Genomic DNA, 18,472 nt, shown 5'->3' with positions numbered 1-18,472 from the left:
AAAATTGGATGTTGTATTTCTTCTAAAGGTTCTCATATATAACTCTAAAGCATCACAAAGACTTTAGTAGCTACTTCTGCTTTAGACCATGGAGTGAGAGAACAATTAAAAAGAGAAGTGCATATGTGTGTGTAAAATTACTAAAGAAAAGGATTAGAATAAGGAACTGAAGGAAAAATGAATACTAATTAGACATGATTTACACAGTAATTTGAATTTCCATTACGGTATTGTATTCCAGAGTCTCTTCAGTTAAATTGTGATTTTGTCATTTTGTGTAATCTACAATGAAATGTTCCTCAATGTTTCTGTTAGCTGACCAGTGGCAGGTCCCTTCCCACTATCACCGCTGCTTGTGTCCGCAAACTCACAGCCCTTCGCTAGATTAAAACTTATGTACTATGTTATATTAATAACATCTGGTACTCAGCCTCCAAGCAGTAGCTGCTGGAAGTGTTACCCATCTTGTGTGATACACAGTTCACATCACATCATTCACAGAACTCGTTTCATTAAACCTGTTCACCAAATTTAATATTGTTTTTATACACAGAACTGAGTGGCTAGGAAATTTACATCTAAAGTTTTCCCTTGTTCTGCCATACGCTTTCTTTTTCCATATGTATGTTTTCAAAATATGTACACATTCACTCACTGAATACGTATCCATTGCAAAACACAACATTACGTCATGAACTGCACTTACTCTTATAGTAGCTTAGTTGCTGTGTGCCTTTTTTGGCTGCTGTCAAGAGAAGACTACAGACTAGCACATCTCATTTCAAGGGACAGGATTCACCAAGCAGTTTTCACATGGTGATCTCTCTCTTTTTTTCATTTTCTTCCTCTTGACACATACACATTAAGAATTGAGGTGTGAAGGATAACATAAACACCAGTCAAGAGTGATCAAATAAGCTGATTCACCAGCCATGCAGACAAACTCATGAGAATAGTCAAATCGGCATCTTTAGTGGTTAGTCATAAAATAGAGATGTACAACTTTGAATACTTGTTAAATTTATTACTGTAGCATAGTACGTAAGATTTAATTCTGTGAAGCATGAGTTTGTGGGGGTCGGTGTACAGAAACACCGGGAACTTTCACTGGAACTCACTGTATAATTTCTGTCATGTATCTTTTCAATTACTAACCATAATCAGAATCTCCAGAAGCAATTAAATTGGTTTTTTTAAATACAGCAATAAGGAATGCATGTTTCTATAACCTATAACCCCATACCTTTATATGCTTTCGTGGTAAACTTAAAGTTATTGTGAATTAATTTTGTTACATTTCTTGGAAGTACACTACTATGCTATGAAAGGGATGTTTGAAAACACTATAGTATTGTTACTCATTGAAGTAGTATTTCTACAAGAAAAAACATTGTGTTAACACCTACAAGTGGTGAAGTGAGCTTGTAACGGGGGTCACATTACAGAGATATGGTTGCATATGGGGAGGAGGAGGGGAAAGCGGTGCTGTCGAGCAGTTAGAAGGCAAGCTCATTTGCTATAGAACCTTTGTGCAGGAAACAAGCATTAAGATTGTTGAAGTATTTGCAATTTAAAAAGAAGTGGAATCATCTGTTGGGAAAATGGCACAGAAGGTAATTGCATGATTAATAAATACATATAATTTGGCTAAATAACTTTTAAGTTAAATATAATTATAAGAATTTTTGTTTTAAAGGTAAGGTAAAGTTCTACGCCAGGGAGGCATATAGGGAGCATGGAGGTAATGAATACGTGCATGCATTCTTGATCCTGGCATGAGATAAGTGCTTAAAATTCCCCCCTGTAGCTGTGACGACAACCGTCTTAACAGTAACCTTATAGATGTAAAGTTAAATCATGGAAATTTGTTGATGTTGTATGTTTTAAAGTTCTAAGATAAAAATTTAAGCTTTAAATGCCCTTTTTCTTTAAGTTACAAATTTACCAAAAGTTTCGTTATTTAAATTATATATGTATACATTTACATTAGAATCTGTACAAATATTATTGATAATGTTTTAAATAAATCCTGTTGCTGATGATTAAATACAAAGTGTTCAGCTCCACTCCTGGCCAGGAACATGTGCATCAGACATGCTTGCATGGTCAGCATAACTTATACAGCATCATCATCAATCTGTATATACTCCCACGAATTTTTATTCATATAACTTCGATCAATAATAGCGTGCAAACACTATATTTTTATTTCTTAATGAGTAGTAACCTGTGTTGTATTAGTTTTTCAAAGTGGTGTCTATCTGCATTCACACATTCTGATATCTTTTGATGAAATTGTTATTCACACCCTAAAAAGTGCAGGAGTAACCCCCCACACTGTAGAGGAACTTAAAAACAATGTAAGAAGAGAAATTTCAAGATTTACTGAAATACATAGCAACTTTGGGTTTGAATAGCAATTTTATGAAAGAAGTCAGGAATGTATGATAGAGGATGGACACCACTTTGAACAACTCCTGTAACATAAGTTGGTATAGCACTGATTATGAATTAAAATTTAATTGTGCGCATGCTATTATTAATTAAAGTTATATCAATAAAAATATGCTGCAGGTTACAGAATGATAATGATGGCATGCAAGCATGTCTGATGCGTATTTTCCTGGCTGTGAGCCTAGCTGAACTCTCTGTACATTGAAAACATATCTGTGAAGATAATAGTATATAGATCTGGTAGATTGGTGTCCCTCGATGTACCTGTGTATTTTCTCATTACATAAGAAATTAAAATGTACACAAAATAGCAAAATTTCTCAGTAATAATTGAAACATAATTATGTAAGTAATTAAATATTACAGAAATTCACAATATGCAGAGTTTCTTTATACTGTTTCTTGATATTATCTCCCCATTTTTAATATAAATTAATACTTTCCAATGTTGATTTTATCTCAATTTTGTTGCAAAACATTGACACTTATGTGTAATATAATTATTTCTGTTATAAATTTGCATTTTGTGCTAAAAATCTTTAGATGCCTGTTTAACAAATCTGAATTTTCAGTAATCCGTTCATGATGTGTAATTAGTCACAATGTATCTAAATATAATGTAATCATGTTTAATTATTTAATGAGACTAGTAATATTGATGTACATAAATATCATGAGATTACTTTAGGCCTTCTGGGTACAGAATGCATCTTAAAGAGAAAGAATGAAATTACTTTCAGAAACAAATTTAGGAAAGATACATAACTATTTAATTGATATATTTGTTCAGGTTTTGTCATAATGCAGAAAAGTTTCCTGATGTTTTAGTTTTGTAAGAAAATAATTCTGCGACATTACAGAACCTTAAAATCTGAAACATTTATGGCACAGCCTGAAGTAACTTGTGTTTATAGTTATTCTTTCTGGAGAAATTAACAATGATAAAAGAATGTTGCTAGTCTTACATGTATGTTAGTTATTGTTATCTCTCTTTCAGGATAGTCAATCTCATGAGTGATAATTTTACATGTTCTTTTCTTTCTTTGAGATATTTTGTTTCAAAACTATGAAAACACATTAGATTTATGAATATTCTTCGAAAGAAAAAAAAAGCTATAAATTTGGAAGACAAAAAAGTCGTTATTTGATAACATATCACCCCTCCAACCAGAGGGAGAAAAAAACACTTTTGAAACTGAAGATTATTGTGAAAAACATATTTTTCTCTTAGAATCTTTCAGCTACTAATGAGCATGTTTCCATGAACTGAGCACTACATAACAAATTATATTTACCAAAGATTTTAAACGATTACATGTGAGATTTTTTACTTTTTTGGTGATTAGAATGAGATAAGTTTTGGATATGCTGGACTGAGGAGCAAAGTTTCTCAATATTTCATAAAACTTTTCTTCTCCATTTATCTTCCAAACGAAATAAATTCTTCACAAGTGTCGATGTATTTTTAAGTATTATTATTATTATTATTATTATTATTATTATTATTCAAACTTCGTAGAAGTTTTGACCTTCTCAACTATTTTCCGTCATTCATTACTGTTTTATATAAGTTTTAGCCAGTTCCTTATTTCCATCTTTCTTATGTCTCCTAAGACGTCATCTATCCATCTGTTTTTTGGTCTTACCTCTGTTCATTGTGTTTATTGGTTTCCAATTATAGATCTTTCTGACTAATTATCTTCGTTCATGCAGTTTATATGTCCAAATCAAGCTAGTCTTTGAACCTTTACGTAGTTTATTATATTTTTATTTTGAATTAGATTGTTTAATTCATTATTATTCCGAATTCGTCAGTTGTCATCTCTTTCTTTTATTGGACCAAATATTCTTTGTAATATTTTCCTTTCAAAAATTAATAGTTGTTTTATTGATTCTTTAAAAACCCATGTTTCACTTGCATATAATACAACTGGTCCATTAAGATACCTACACAATTGAATTTTGAGAAGAGTGAAAAATGGCCTGTAAATTTTATATAATGCTCTGTCATTCAGGTACAGTTGTTTTACGTGTCAGAAATTTATGACATGGGTCTCACAGATTTATTTTTCTTCTGAAGGAAGGGCTTTTATAACATGTAAAGATCCATCACCTCAACCAGTTTTGAATTGAGAATCTTGCATCCAGTGCAATCATGGTAAGTGCTAACGAGTTAAACCATTGAGGGTAACTATTATAAAGAAAAAAACATACATTATTAATTCTTAATAAAAATTCACTAATTACACAGGGTTCAAATTCTGATTTACATTTTTTTCTTTAAGACATTGATGATGTGTCTTTTGTATCCTGGGAATGCTGTAAAAAGCTTCGTCTGGGTACTTGAGAGATAGGATGCCCATTTATCTGGTCCAGTCCATCAGTTTAGTTTGTAATATCCTCGAGTTGTAATCTGAAATGTTGGAAATATGTTTGTCCTTGACACAGTGCAGATGCCCAAAAACTTATCTCAAACCATGCAGAAAGTTTATTTTCTTCAGCCTAGTCTGACTACTCAACATTTTCAGATCATTTCATAGCTAAATATATACATTAAATTTATATCTATAGTGGGAAATGTTTACCTGTAGAAATTATTATTTTTACTTCTTTTTTACACTATCGACAAGTCTCTGTTGTTACAGTTCGTGTTGTTTGATAAAAGTGGTGGGGACAGAGGCAGAAGCCTGGCTCGGGCAACCAATGTGAACTGGGCCACTCACCTGTTAGAGAAACTGGGGTGCGGTTCTGCCATGCCCACGGCTACAGGTAAATTAGTGATTTCATTAACAAAAATTGGATTATGAACTGTCAATACTGAAAGTGTGAATAAGGGATTATTTTATATGTAATGTAAGATTGTTTCACAACAGGGTTTGTCAATCACATTGTTATGGTTACCTTGTATGTCATATATTCAGTTGTAATTTTCTGAGTTTTAATCCAGCTGTAGCACTGTTTTAAGATCGTAGCTTCTTACTAAGGTTCTAGTACTTTGTAGTTCACAGATCTCCCCCTCTCCCCCCCCCCCAAAATTAGTATGGTTAGCCAAAAGTGTCATTTGGATAGAGAGTTGTGAGGACTTTGTTACTATTTGTCTCTGCATTGTTTTCTTTTGTCAATTGTGCACTCACAAGTTGAGATCACCAATGAGAAATGTGATGTTTTGAAAAAAAAATGTATCAAATTGTGGGATAAAATACAAAATGCATAGGCAGAGGAAAGAAAAGGAGGATTAACTTCACCTTTGCCCACCTGACACTTCTGATTATTATGGTTCGGCTAAAGTAGCTGTATCAAGATAGACATCCTTGGTCCGTGTGTTTTGTTTACAAATATTAACTGCTTGGAAGAGTGCTCCCCATTCCCTAGCTAAAACATCAGTGAATGGATAGTTCAGCCCTAATTAATGTTTGTAAACAAACAACACGGACCAAGGATGCCTATCCTGATACAGCTACTTTATCCGAACTGTACTGATTATCCTTAATATAATAAGTAGTTCTATCTGTCAGTTTCATTCTGCTGTTGTTTCATTGGTGTTATCTTTATTATGCAGAATAAGATCTGCATTTTGTAAATATCTGTAAGATAAAACAGTGAATAAGTGTTTCACTTAGAAATAAGTGTCGTCTGTTAGATCTTAATATTTTCAAGTAGCATGTAGTGTATTTTTGTGCATTTGCAGTGTATTATTCCGGCATCTTTTCTTTTTCAAATCTGTGTAGAAAGATCATCTCAGGCATTGAATGGAAAGTCATTTTTCTGATATGTCATCACTTATCAGTGAGATGATCATAATTCTTTTCACATTGGGGTCCTTACATTCCTCTCCAGTTGTGGTTATTATTTTATTAAGTATTATCATGCCTAGCTCAAAAGAAAATGCAAAAGAGAAACAAAAAATAATTCGGTTAGCGAAGACAACCAACCAACCAACCATTATCTCTGAACAAAGAATGCTTGTATGGTAATTAAAGTATGAGTTGAACAAAACTCTGTGGTGCATAAATATCTTCATGATACCGACTGTGGATATCATACAACTGTTAACCTTCACAAGCTTTGAATATACGTCATCTGAATTTTGGTCTTCATTTAAAATTATTTATTTTTCCTACCACTATTAATTAAAATTTCTGTTTAAAATACATATGTTACGTCATCATTAAAATGTTAGCATTTTCGTTTATTTTAGCAAGGTCAACCTTCATATCTAACTTTGTGTTTTACTGTCATTTACTACTATCAGAACTTGTCTAGGTTTATTCGCAGCAAGAGTAGCATAAGTACATGACTTCACATTGGTGAAGTACTTTCAGTTTTGTTTCCATATTGTTGAATGACACTTCTCTCGCAGTTGTATTAAAGAGTTCGTCTTAACCTCATGTATCTCACATTATTTACATTGGCTAAGACCAAGACCTGGATAACACTAAGATGACACAGCACAAACATAAGACAATTGAACTCACCCAATCTTTATGGACGGGAGGTAAGTTTTCTGCTAAGCCTGACAGCCAGTACGAATGAGAATTTCTTTTGTAAATGGATTGTGTTTTTAGTATGTATGTTTCTCAGTGTGCTACACAACAACAAGTGTTTGTGTTTTTCAAGCACTTTCTAACTCTGTCCGAAAAATGTGAGGTGGTTTGCAGAAGACGTTGGTAGAGTTGTGAAATTGTAATATTAATTTTGTGTATTTATAACCCAATTGGTAATGAACTTACCTGATCAGTGTTACAATGTTCAGTTAAATAATTGTAATTTCATTTATGTTACCGAAAAAAAAAAGACACAAAATCATGAAACTGCAAAAAAAAATGTGCACAGTTTGACCATACATTTTGCTATAACAATGTGGCACTGAATGAAAATTTTTGTTTAAATTCAGTGGCAACTGGCAGTTATTGTAATTTAAAATTGACAATCGAAATATTAGAAATAGCTGGTGCCTTCCTTTACCATGGCCCAGGAATAATATCCGTGTCTATGAGTATCAAAGTTATACAGTTCCTATGCTCTGTAGCAGACAAAAATCTAAGATAAATATTGCGTATGCACAGCTCACAGTATGTTATAGTTCACAAAAACGATGTTTCTGGCCATATCCTGAACAACGAAACAAAATCTGAAAAAATTATGCAAATTGCAATTAACAAAGATTATGCTGAAATAGCTCATCCTTTGCTGAAAGTTCATTACGGTAATATCCATTTATAGCATTATTTCGCAATAATTAAACTGTCTTCAGGGGGTTGCAATTATGATGGATGTGAAGTGAAAAAAGGAGCAAAGAGCATGCTTCATATTTTTATTGCGTTTACCGCAATTGCAGTATTTTTATACCTCTAGATACAGATACTTTTTAGTCATCCTACAGTGTTAGAAAATTTAGAAACACTGGAAGTGTAAATGACAAAAAGCATAGGAACCGGTGACGTGTTTTAACCCAGGAAATATTAAACAATGCAATGCTTCGTGTAGAACAGCATTGTCAGACAGAGACTAAACGGAGCGCTCCACTAGACTCGTTGCGTGCTCCGATGTTTCCACAGACATAAGCAAGTTCACGTTCCAATCTAGCTCCACAACCGGTTTTGGAGCTAACAACTCTGACACTACTGGTGTAGAACATTTTAAGAATCAAATTGTGTATTATGTTTTTATTTTTAATATAATAATAATAATAATTAGTGCCAGTTTCTATCTGATGCTTTTCCAATTCACTGCGGGCTAAAGCAAGGAGATGCACTATCACCTTTTCTTTTTAACTTCGCTCTAGAATATGCCATTAGGAAAGTTCAGGATAGCAGACAGGGTTTGGAATTGAACAGGTTACATCAGCTTCTTGTCTATGGAGATGATTTAAATATGTTAGGAAAAAATCCACAAACGATTAGGGAAAACACGGAAATTTTACTTGAAGCAAGTAAAGCGATTTATTTGGAAGTAAATCCCGAAAAAATGAATTATATGATTATGTCTCATGACCAGAATATTGTACGAAATGAAAACATAAAAATTGGAGATTTATCCTTCGAAGAGGTGGAAAAATTCAAATATCTTGGAGCAACAGTAACAAATATAAATAACGTAGAATAAATATGGGAAATGCCTGTTATTATTCGGTTGAGAAGCTTTTGTCATCTAGTCTGCTGTCAAAAAATCTGAAAGTTAGAATTTATAAAACAGTTATATTACCGGTTGCTCTGTATGGTTGTGAAACTTGGACTCTCACTTTGAGAGAGGAACCGAGATTAAGGGTGTTTGAGAATAAGGTTCTTAGGAAAATATTTGGGGCTAAGAGGGATGAAGTTACAGGAGAATGGAGAAAGTTACACAATGCAGAACTGCAAGCATTGTATTCTTCACATGATATAATTAGGAACATTAAATCCAGACGTTTGAGATGGGCAGGGCATGTAGCACTTATAGGCAAATCCAGAAATGCATATAGAGTGTTAGTTGGGAGACCAGAGGGATAAAGACCTTTGAAGAGGCCGAGACGTAGATGAGAGGATAATATTAAAATGGATTTGAGGAAGGTATGGTATGATGATAGAGACTGGATTAATCTTGCACAGGAAGGGACCCATGGCAGGCTTATATGAGGGCGGCAACGAACCTGCAGGTTCCTTAAAAGCCATTTGTAAGTAAGTAATAACAATTAGTGAAATTATGTGTGAGTGTCTAAGAAACTCTTTCGTGACTATCTTGGTCGTAGTAGTGCAGTTGCTGATGGTGAAATTGTCTCTTAAGAGTAATAAAATAAAACAGGGACTTTGTGATAACTACAGAGGGAGGTAGATGGAATTGAAATTAATATCAATCTTCAAAATGTTGATATGTCATCCTTGGTGTGGTGATTATCATATTTGTCTCTAGACACAATGTATGCATAGATCTGATTGTATAAATTGTACATTTTAAGATGTAGGCAAATGTCTACCTGTATTTAAGCAGAATTTAAATTTACTTATAATTCAGATTGCCAGAAGATCCTAAGGCAGAGTTTAACTAAACAGTGTCTCTCAACCATAGGAACGAGTGTGTTTTTAACCAAGGTCTTCGCCAGTAACATTGGAGTGTGGGCATAAATGCAATAGCCATTTTATGTATCATATGTCCTTTCACATGATCAGATCACTGATTTTGCAACAAACAAAACACTTCTGGTGGCTCACTGGCCGTCATAAATTAAGGAGAAATTGGAGAATAATAAACATTGATACCAGTTATTATTCAGTGTGAAGTGTTTGATTGGAGTGGTCACTAAAAAAAAAAAATGGAGGGTCAGTTATTACACTGCAGAAATGCAAGCACAATATTTAAGCTGTTAAAACTTCTAGGAATCAACTAAAGATTTGTTTGGTAAAAACATAATACGGCTAACGCCAGTAGGGGAAGTTATCCCCACCCGCGCCGCTCGGCATCTCGCTCGCATGCTCTCTCTCTACTATCTGTCCCGCTTCGATGGATCACTACCTCGTCTCGCACGTATTTCATAACGCGTACTAACAAAATCGCACGTATTTCATAACACGTACTAGCAAAATTGGGGCATTAGACAACAGCATAAAGTACAACACAACACAGCCCACCACATGTACTAACACAACACAATACAATGTAATGTGGTTTTTTCATTAAACAACACTCACCTGTTAACTTCGCACTGCCCCACTGTCCAATGCACACCATCAGTTTGGCGCTAATTTCATATTTCTCCCACAGGTTGGACACTCCTAATGACTAGCAAGTAGTCCATGCTCCTCACAGTACCTTACCATATCCGCCTTCAAATTCTCCCTGCACGATTTGGGGAAGAAGTACACGTCTTCGGTACGGCTCATCACGACACGTGGTTACGTCTGTACACGGAGCTGGACACGGACACAATGAAGCTCCACCAGCGCGTGTTAACACTTATGCCACCCCAGCAGTCAACCCCTACCAAGTTACATTCACAAGCCCGCCACTTTCTACCCTCGGTCATTGTCCCCCGCGCCATTCTTCTGCAATACATTATGGCAGTTCCCTTAAACATAAATAGATTCATTTTCCCTTCTACCCCCAACTCGCCTCGGTAGCCGAGAGGTCTAAAGCGTGCGTGCGTGCGTTTAGCGTTTAGTTACGAACTTACTTGGATCGAATCTTACCCTCTGCGAAGTCATAAGAAAAAAAAAGAGAGAGACATGAAGCATGAAACAGAGAAGGAGAGGCTGGAGAGAGAGAGAGAGAGAGAGAGAGAGAGAGAGAGAGAGGCAGACAGGACGAAGTTCCTCTTTTGGTTCATAGATGTCGTCGCATTTGTTCTTTTTGTTCCACTTTCCTACACTAGATGTCACCCCACCCTAAACCCCTATTTCCACTCTTTCCCGCTAGAGTGTGTGGTGAGCTTGTAGAGGAAAAGTGGAAAGGGGTCGTGGGCGGAGCTTAGCGTTCGCCGTATTACGTTTTTACCATTTATTTATTTATACCAGTAAGTGATACGAGGAAGTTACATGTGTTGATGATAATTGGTCGACCTCGTTTACTTCGAATTACAGCAGTGGTAAAAAATATATTTGAGAACAAATTTGGAGAAATTCTATCCGAAAACAAAAATTGATACACATTAGATGAACATATCCTAAATCAATTTATGAAGGGTTCTCATTGAATATCTAAAACTGCTAGCTTATTGCTGGAACACTGATAAACTGCTAACACTTCGATTGAAGAAAATTAGATAGGGAAGAGCTGTATGTCTTCTCCGCTGGCATGCTAAAAATGGCCACAGAAAATTTTGCTTTACAAATGAGAAAAGTTTCACTATTAAAGAGAAGATCTACAGTGTGTACATCTACAATGAAAGAAACTTGTCAAGTTTCCTTCTATTTAACGTGGACATCATCAATATTTGTGATGGTTTGGTTGGGGAGCTGTATCTGTGTGTTACAGAGATGCATTTTTGTGAAAAAAAAGGTGTAAAACAAATTATGAAGCAGAATGGATATTTAGCTAAAGACATCACGGGCTCTTTGCATAGAGCAAGACACAAGAAGAAGCAGCAGCAGCCCATCACGGACTCACAAGAAGCGGAAAAACCAGCTATAGCCTGTCTACCATTCACAGGGAAGTTGTCGGGAAAGATAAGCAGACTGCTCTACAAGCATGGAATAAAAACAATCCACAAACCTCCGCCGAAAATTAGGAATAAGGTCAGATCAGTAAAAGACGATCTAGGCCTCAGAGTACCAGGGATCTACCGCATTCCTTGTGAATGTGAGGCTGCTTACATTGGACAGACGGGACGCACAATAACTATGTGTCTTTCGGAACATCAAAGAAGCATCAGATTAATGCAGCCCGAAAAATCCGGATTGGCTGAACATTGTATTGACAAAAGCCATAGGGCTAATTTTAATAACACCGAGGTCCTGGCAAAGTGTTCGGGCTATAGGGATAGAAGAGTAAAGGAAACCCTGGCCATAGCGGCGGAACGCGGTAACCTGAATCGGGACTCGGGTCTCCAACTAAGCGCAGCATGGGCACCAGCTATTAAATTTCTCAACGCCCAGATGACAGGCCGTCATCAACAGAGGACACATAAGAACTCGTCCGCCGAGCCCATCGTGAGACCCACAGTCAACCAGCCGAACAGCACAAAGCAAGACGACACGTTGGCCGCGTTCACGCCATGGTCCGCACTAATAGGAGCCAATTAGTGCACAGCTCCTCGGCTGACTCCTCCCTCTGGCACTATAAATTAAGGAGCTGGGTACCCTTAGTTATCATTTAACCCTGAAGATGAGGAAGATGAACATCTCGAAACATCGGTGGATCACCAACTTATGACCTGTCTGGAAGTCCGAGAAAATTTTGAGTTATCACGTTGCCAGGAAAGCTTCAGTAGTTATTTCAAATTGTGAAGTGTAAAAAAATACTGTTTTAGAAGCTTGTACAGCCCCACCACGAGACCATATTCAAGAATCAACATTGGATCTTCCAACAAAACTCGGTACTGGCTCATACAGCTGCACATGTGCAAAAGTGACTTAAAGACATTGTTCCCGAGTTTATTGCATACAAAGATCAGCTGTTCTGAAGTCCAGATCTCAGTCCACTGGCTACATGCTATGCCACATTTTGGAGAATACAACCTGTTCTACATGACACAAAAATCTCTACAATGAAATGTCACAAACATAATGCTCAACATTGTTCAATAATTACAGTAACATCAGTTAGGTTTATTGGTAATGTTACTTACCTGGAAATTTAAGCAGAATCATTTTTTATGTAAGTCTATTTAGTTGGAAAGGTTATCCTTCTTAATCTCATTTGGCAAATTGCAATTCCCACACAGTACACTGCTGTGAATGTACTTCACCCATTCACATGTACAGTTTCAGAAAAAAAAATTGCGTACCTCATTTTTCTATGTTCTAGATTCAATGCATTGCACATGCTCACTGCTCCAAAGCAGTGATACATACGAGATCACTTTGGCAGCTATTGAAAGTCATTTTACTTCAATTGTTGTTGTAACCCAAAAGGAATTTGAAAAGATGCAATGAAAATTTATCTATTCTTAATAATGAATGTGTAGTAAAATGGAATGGTAGTAAACGAAATTAAACTGCATAAAAATTAAAAAACTCTTTCCCCAGCAGTATCCGAATTGTGAACTCCGTAGTGTGTCAGCAACCGTGCTAGCACCACAGAGTTATCAGAATGTTTGCAATGAATTGTCATAATCGGGGTTGTCATACATTATTGTGTTTGTTACATAATGACTCTTAGGCATTAATTTGGTCTTATTTTCAGATTAATTTCGTTTAGCGAAATAACATCTTGTAATACTATTCAAATAATACCGGGTTGGAAGTTGTTAAATAATTGTGGTGTGGATCGTGCTCTGTAAGGAGCTTCAAGAATCGGACCATTTTTTGTTGCTGAGACTGTACATAGCCTCCATTAATTATATAAAAAGCACCAGTATCAGAGAATTACAATATCATTATTAGCTTAGAGAATTAATTCTTCCTAGTATTGTGTAAGTGATGCCACATAACCTAGCCCCTAAAACAAAAACTAATCGTCTTAAATCCTGTTTCCTATAATCTTCTAGCTTCTATCAGATTGCATCTTTCTCATAGCACTCAGAATTGTTTACTTAACAAATTTCTCTAACACTCTCCCAGAAGATAAGAAAATGCATGTATCTGAGTTTCTATTGTAATTCATAGAAGATACTCAAACCAAGATCAAGACAATGTTTATATATTGATTGTTAAACAGTGAGTTTAAACCATACCTGCACAAACAGCGCTCATTGAGTGCGCACACTCCTTTGGAGCGGGAGAGCCGTGTTTACCGCTCGCCGAAACGGAGAGGAAGATACGTCAGAATGATATAGACTTACTATAGGTAGAGGAGAGGGAAACGACCACTCAGTTATCTAGTGGAGTGCAGTGTGTAGGCCTATTCTCAGTAACTGTTTCACGTTGCTTACCTACTGCTACAGTACAGTATGGAGGAATCTAAAAGACGGAAAATAACATTTAACGATTTACAGCTCGAACTTATTGATCTTCAGTGTGACCTAAGGGCTAAAGATCGTTTGAATAATACTACTAGCCTGGTTGAGTTTTACAAGACTAAACATTATCACTAATATCCACGACTACACAGGTTGGCTGTGAAAATGATTGCTATGTTTGGCTCAACATTTATATTTGTGAGCAACTGTTTTCTATAATCAACTTTAATAAAGGCAGACATCGGACATCTGTAACTGATGTTTCATTACAATCAGTAGGCTATTGTTCCTTTCAGCTGCCAACAGCATAAAACCTCGTTTTGATGTACTGATAAATGAAAATATAACAAAATGATATTGTACATTTATGTAGCTATAGAATTTCTATTATTTCTGTAAAATAAATATTTCTTTATTAATTAATAATAGTCCAAGATAGTTTTGCAAATACTGAACGGGAATTCATTTCATAAACACTCGTAATAGTACTTCCTTTTGTGCATATTTTGTACGAGATTACCCCTTCTTCCAGTCCCCCCTTATACAGAGCGCAATTCATTTCTGCATTCCGCTCATGAGCTGTGAGCCAGCTCAGAGAGTGCAAACCTTGTGCAGGCCTGGTTTAAACAGTATTTAAGACAAAAATAAGAGTCTGCAATGCAACTTCTGTACTTTGACATTGTTCAAGAATAAATTATACCTAATCATTGCTGTAGTCATCCCTTAAGTCAGCACTGTATGCTAATTAGTGGAAGTCATTGCATCATTTGTTACAATATGAGCAAGTTTAATAAAGTTTGTTGAGCCACAAGAATGTATTAAATCGAAATAAATTCTTAACATTTCACATGAAGAGCTCCAAAATTTTGAGGTACATTATTAGAGAAATGTGAGTAAGGTGTACAGAAGGTCGTCATTTCAAATGTTTATTATAAATAATAACAGGTAAGGTTTTTGTTTTATGATTATGCTAAGATTATTCTCATCAAGCAGTGATCTACGATTATTTGAAATCACATAACCACCAACCACTTAAACGTTCTACGCAATTACAGGGATTCCACGAATCTCCTACATCCTTTTTCAGTTGTTTACAATTTACTGGGAGATGTCTGGTCACTATCAGACTTAGTGGCCTTGAGAGACATCCAGTGGTGTATACAAATTACTTCCCACTATTTTAGGTAAAGAATGTTTCTTGAAATGACAATTTGATAAAATAAATTCTCTTCATAAGGTATATTACTATCATCATGCTTTTTCTGATATCTAATTAATCCAATTATTGGGTTGAAATGCTTAAAATCTTGTGAAGATTAGAATATATATGTTGTTTCTTTCTTTTCGTATTCTTTATTCTTCATTATCAGTAAATATTTTGTCTCTTTTTTTGTTACCATTATTTACTTTTTAACATAGTTTTTTACAGCAATATAAATAAATTTTGTTTTGTTAATTTCTGTCTGCAGCATTCAACAAATTGGATTTCAAAGTTCAGAAAGATTAAAACATCTTCTTTGTAAATACGCGGATTCTAAACTTCTTCACTTGATTACCTTGATGCAGTTGAATTCCCTTTTATCCCCTCGTATTCTCTTCAGTCCCTCCAGAAATGTGAGGACAGTACCTTACTGCAGGCTACCTTTCACATCCTTTACAGATGTTCATCCTACAGTTTCTCATTTGGTGCTGACTAACTGCTGCAATTGATACATGCTGAGTGTTGCAGTGTAGTGGCTAGCACTGCTGCTTTATGTTCTGGAAGTTCTTGATTTGATTCCCAGCTGGGTATACAACTTTCCTCAGTGAAGTTCTCGTGCTTTTCCTCAGCCCCTTCACACAAATGTCAGGTTAGTACCATAACACCGGCTCTGATCATTATCTTCAACATGATTTCAGTTCGTAATTTCAGCATTCTCATTCAGTGCTAAATAACTTCTACAATTGTTAAATCGTCATTAAGTATCTTAAGACTTTTACAGTATACCTTCATCTTTTCTATATGCATCCAGAATTCAGTGCCTGATCAGAAGAGACATTGCACTTCTTTACGTCTGATGTTGATAATTGTTTGCTTGACATTTGTACCTATATTTACAACCTGATCTTATTCAGATATTATTTATTGTAAATAACGTAATTATTTCTTCTACATGTAGGCAGTAGTAGCTCACATAGTGGTCATACCAACATCCCGAGTAATGAAGAATGTGGAATTCGAGATGTCTGGGGCCACAACTTGGAAGAAGAATTCCGTACCATTCGTCAGGTGGTGCAGCAATATCACTACGTAGCAATGGTTAGTAATTGAATAACTTGTAGGTACAGTTCGATTATTGCTGTAATTTATTAAGGTTTCACAGAAATTTGTGTGTGTGCGCTTGTGTCTGTACTGTGTCATAGTAAACCTCAGATTTCAGGTTAAATGCCTATTTTTTTTTCTATAGAAATAAGTTAAATTTGTTAAATATCTTCATATTTTGTACGTTTGAAAGTGGTTTTATGGTGCCTAAAAATGTCTATTTTGCCCATTCAGACCTATTTTTAAGGTTTTAGAGCCTAAAATTGCCTATTTCTATGTGTTACATATATTTTTTTAAATTTTCATATAGCAGTGAAAAAGAAAGTTTTGAATATCGTGGGGTGGGTATGGTTTAAATATCCTGTAATAGTTTGGTTGTAGGAATGAAGAAATTTCTGGAAGTTGTCTGGTTTTGTTGAGCACTTGAACAGACAGTAGGAATGTGATGATTCGGGAGAATGTAGTTCTCCCTGAAGAAATCAGCATGGCAAATATTGCTAGATTTAAATATGCATCTGTTGCTTCCATATCATTGGGAAGATTTTTTTTTTCGCTTATAAAATGGTTCTGTCTAAGAAAAGGCAAAGTTTCACAATAGAAAATTAGAGAAAAACGTTGTTATGTATTGCAATGTCAATTATAAATAATGTGTTAATTGTAAATTCATTGGTAAATTAATTCATTTAATTGTAATATGAACAATTATGTATTAACAGCCTTAGAGCAATGAGGCTGATGAATTCATTAAAAATTCATAATTTAAGATTTAACAAAAATGTAGTTTCTAACCGCAATATTTGTTTACTGTGTTTGTCACTGTTTACCATAATGTTTAATACTCACTAATTAAGTGCATTTTTATAGTTACTGTAGTTTGTGTGGACAGTAATAAAATAACATACTTACTTACTTACTGGCTTTTAAGGAACCCGGAGGTTCATTGCCTCCCTCACATAAGCCTGCCATTTGTCCCTATCCTGAGCAAGATTAATCCAGTCTCTATCATCATATCCCACCTCCCTCAAATGCATTTTAATATTATCTTCCCATCTATGTCTCGGCCTTCCCAAAGGTCTTTTTCCCTCCAGTCTCCCAACAAATACCCTGTATGTATTTCTGGATTCGCCCATATATGCTACATACCCTGCCCATCTGAAACATAACATAAATAACATAGATAAAATAAATGTAAATGTAAGTCTGAATATTGTGTGACAGTGTTTTGCCATAACAGCTCCGAAAAAATCACTGTGACAGATGATAGTGATTTTGTCACAGTGTGATTTTTGTGTTCGAATGGTTCTTGGTGATTGTGAATGTTTCTTATGATGAGCAGACAGATGTTTATGTTTATCGCTCGTGCGAATTGACAGTCTATGTATCCAATTAATACCCAGGCGGAAAGCCTTGTGTTGAATATATCCTTTTTGTACACAATCAATACTTGTAATGTCAAGCGGTGTCATGTCTTATATCAACAGTACTGATTAACACAACGAGTATAAACAACCCGACTCATTTGTAGAAGAATATAGTGAATTTGAGATATTATGCATTCATATTTCAGTATTCAAACGGGACTTACTGTCATTAATATTACCATTATTAGGGCTTGGATATTTGTGTGTTTAATCCAACAGAGTCGCCACTACCCCTCCTGCTTACCCAGTAGCCATGAATGCACCAGTGTGCTTGCTTTGAAGAGACGCTAGCCCGAAATTGCACTGTGCTGATGACTGCTGATTTATGTGAAAATGTAGTTGAAAAATATGTTTTACTCTTCTAATTTTTCGTTTCATTAAGTTGAAATTGGAGAATTATAGCAATAACTTATCAAACAAATGCTCTTTATGTAACAGTAATTATGCCAAAAGTAAATATTGTTCTCATACTCATGTTCTCTGCAATTGCCGATAACTAAACAGTTGTTTTGTGATGCTTAGGACACCGAGTTTCCTGGAGTAGTGGCAAGACCAATAGGAGAATTCCGAAGCACTGCAGACTACCAATACCAGCTGCTTCGTTGCAATGTCGACCTTCTGAGGATTATTCAACTTGGCCTGACTTTCCTGGATGAGAATGGCAAAACACCACTCGGATACACTACCTGGCAATTCAATTTTAAATTTAATTTATCGTAAGTAACATTGTTTCACTAAATTTTGAATAGGTTTTCAGTATCATAA

At 35.4% G+C, this 18,472-nt stretch overlaps 1 protein-coding gene across 7 annotated transcripts in view; it reads left to right on the top strand.

Annotated features, from left to right (window-relative positions):
* Positions 1 to 18,472, top strand: part of Pop2 (CCR4-NOT transcription complex subunit Pop2) — a 52,837-nt gene that overhangs the window by 16,833 nt on the left and 17,532 nt on the right. For 4 of the 7 annotated variants that reach the window (XM_069835762.1, XM_069835763.1, XM_069835764.1 and 1 more), the window contains exons 3-5: positions 5,100 to 5,223; positions 16,144 to 16,283; positions 18,230 to 18,423. In XM_069835762.1, the coding sequence (XP_069691863.1) occupies positions 5,100 to 5,223; positions 16,144 to 16,283; positions 18,230 to 18,423 (458 nt within the window). Of the gene's footprint in view, positions 1 to 1,445; positions 1,614 to 5,099; positions 5,224 to 15,644; positions 15,835 to 16,143; positions 16,284 to 18,229; positions 18,424 to 18,472 lie in introns of those variants that run through there. The other 3 variants (XM_069835766.1, XM_069835767.1, XM_069835768.1) reach the window with 2 other exon arrangements.

Source organism: Periplaneta americana, chromosome 9 (assembly GCF_040183065.1).
Source record: "Periplaneta americana isolate PAMFEO1 chromosome 9, P.americana_PAMFEO1_priV1, whole genome shotgun sequence".
NCBI lineage: Eukaryota > Metazoa > Arthropoda > Insecta > Blattodea > Blattidae > Periplaneta > Periplaneta americana.
This window is presented reverse-complemented; position numbering and strand designations above follow the sequence as displayed.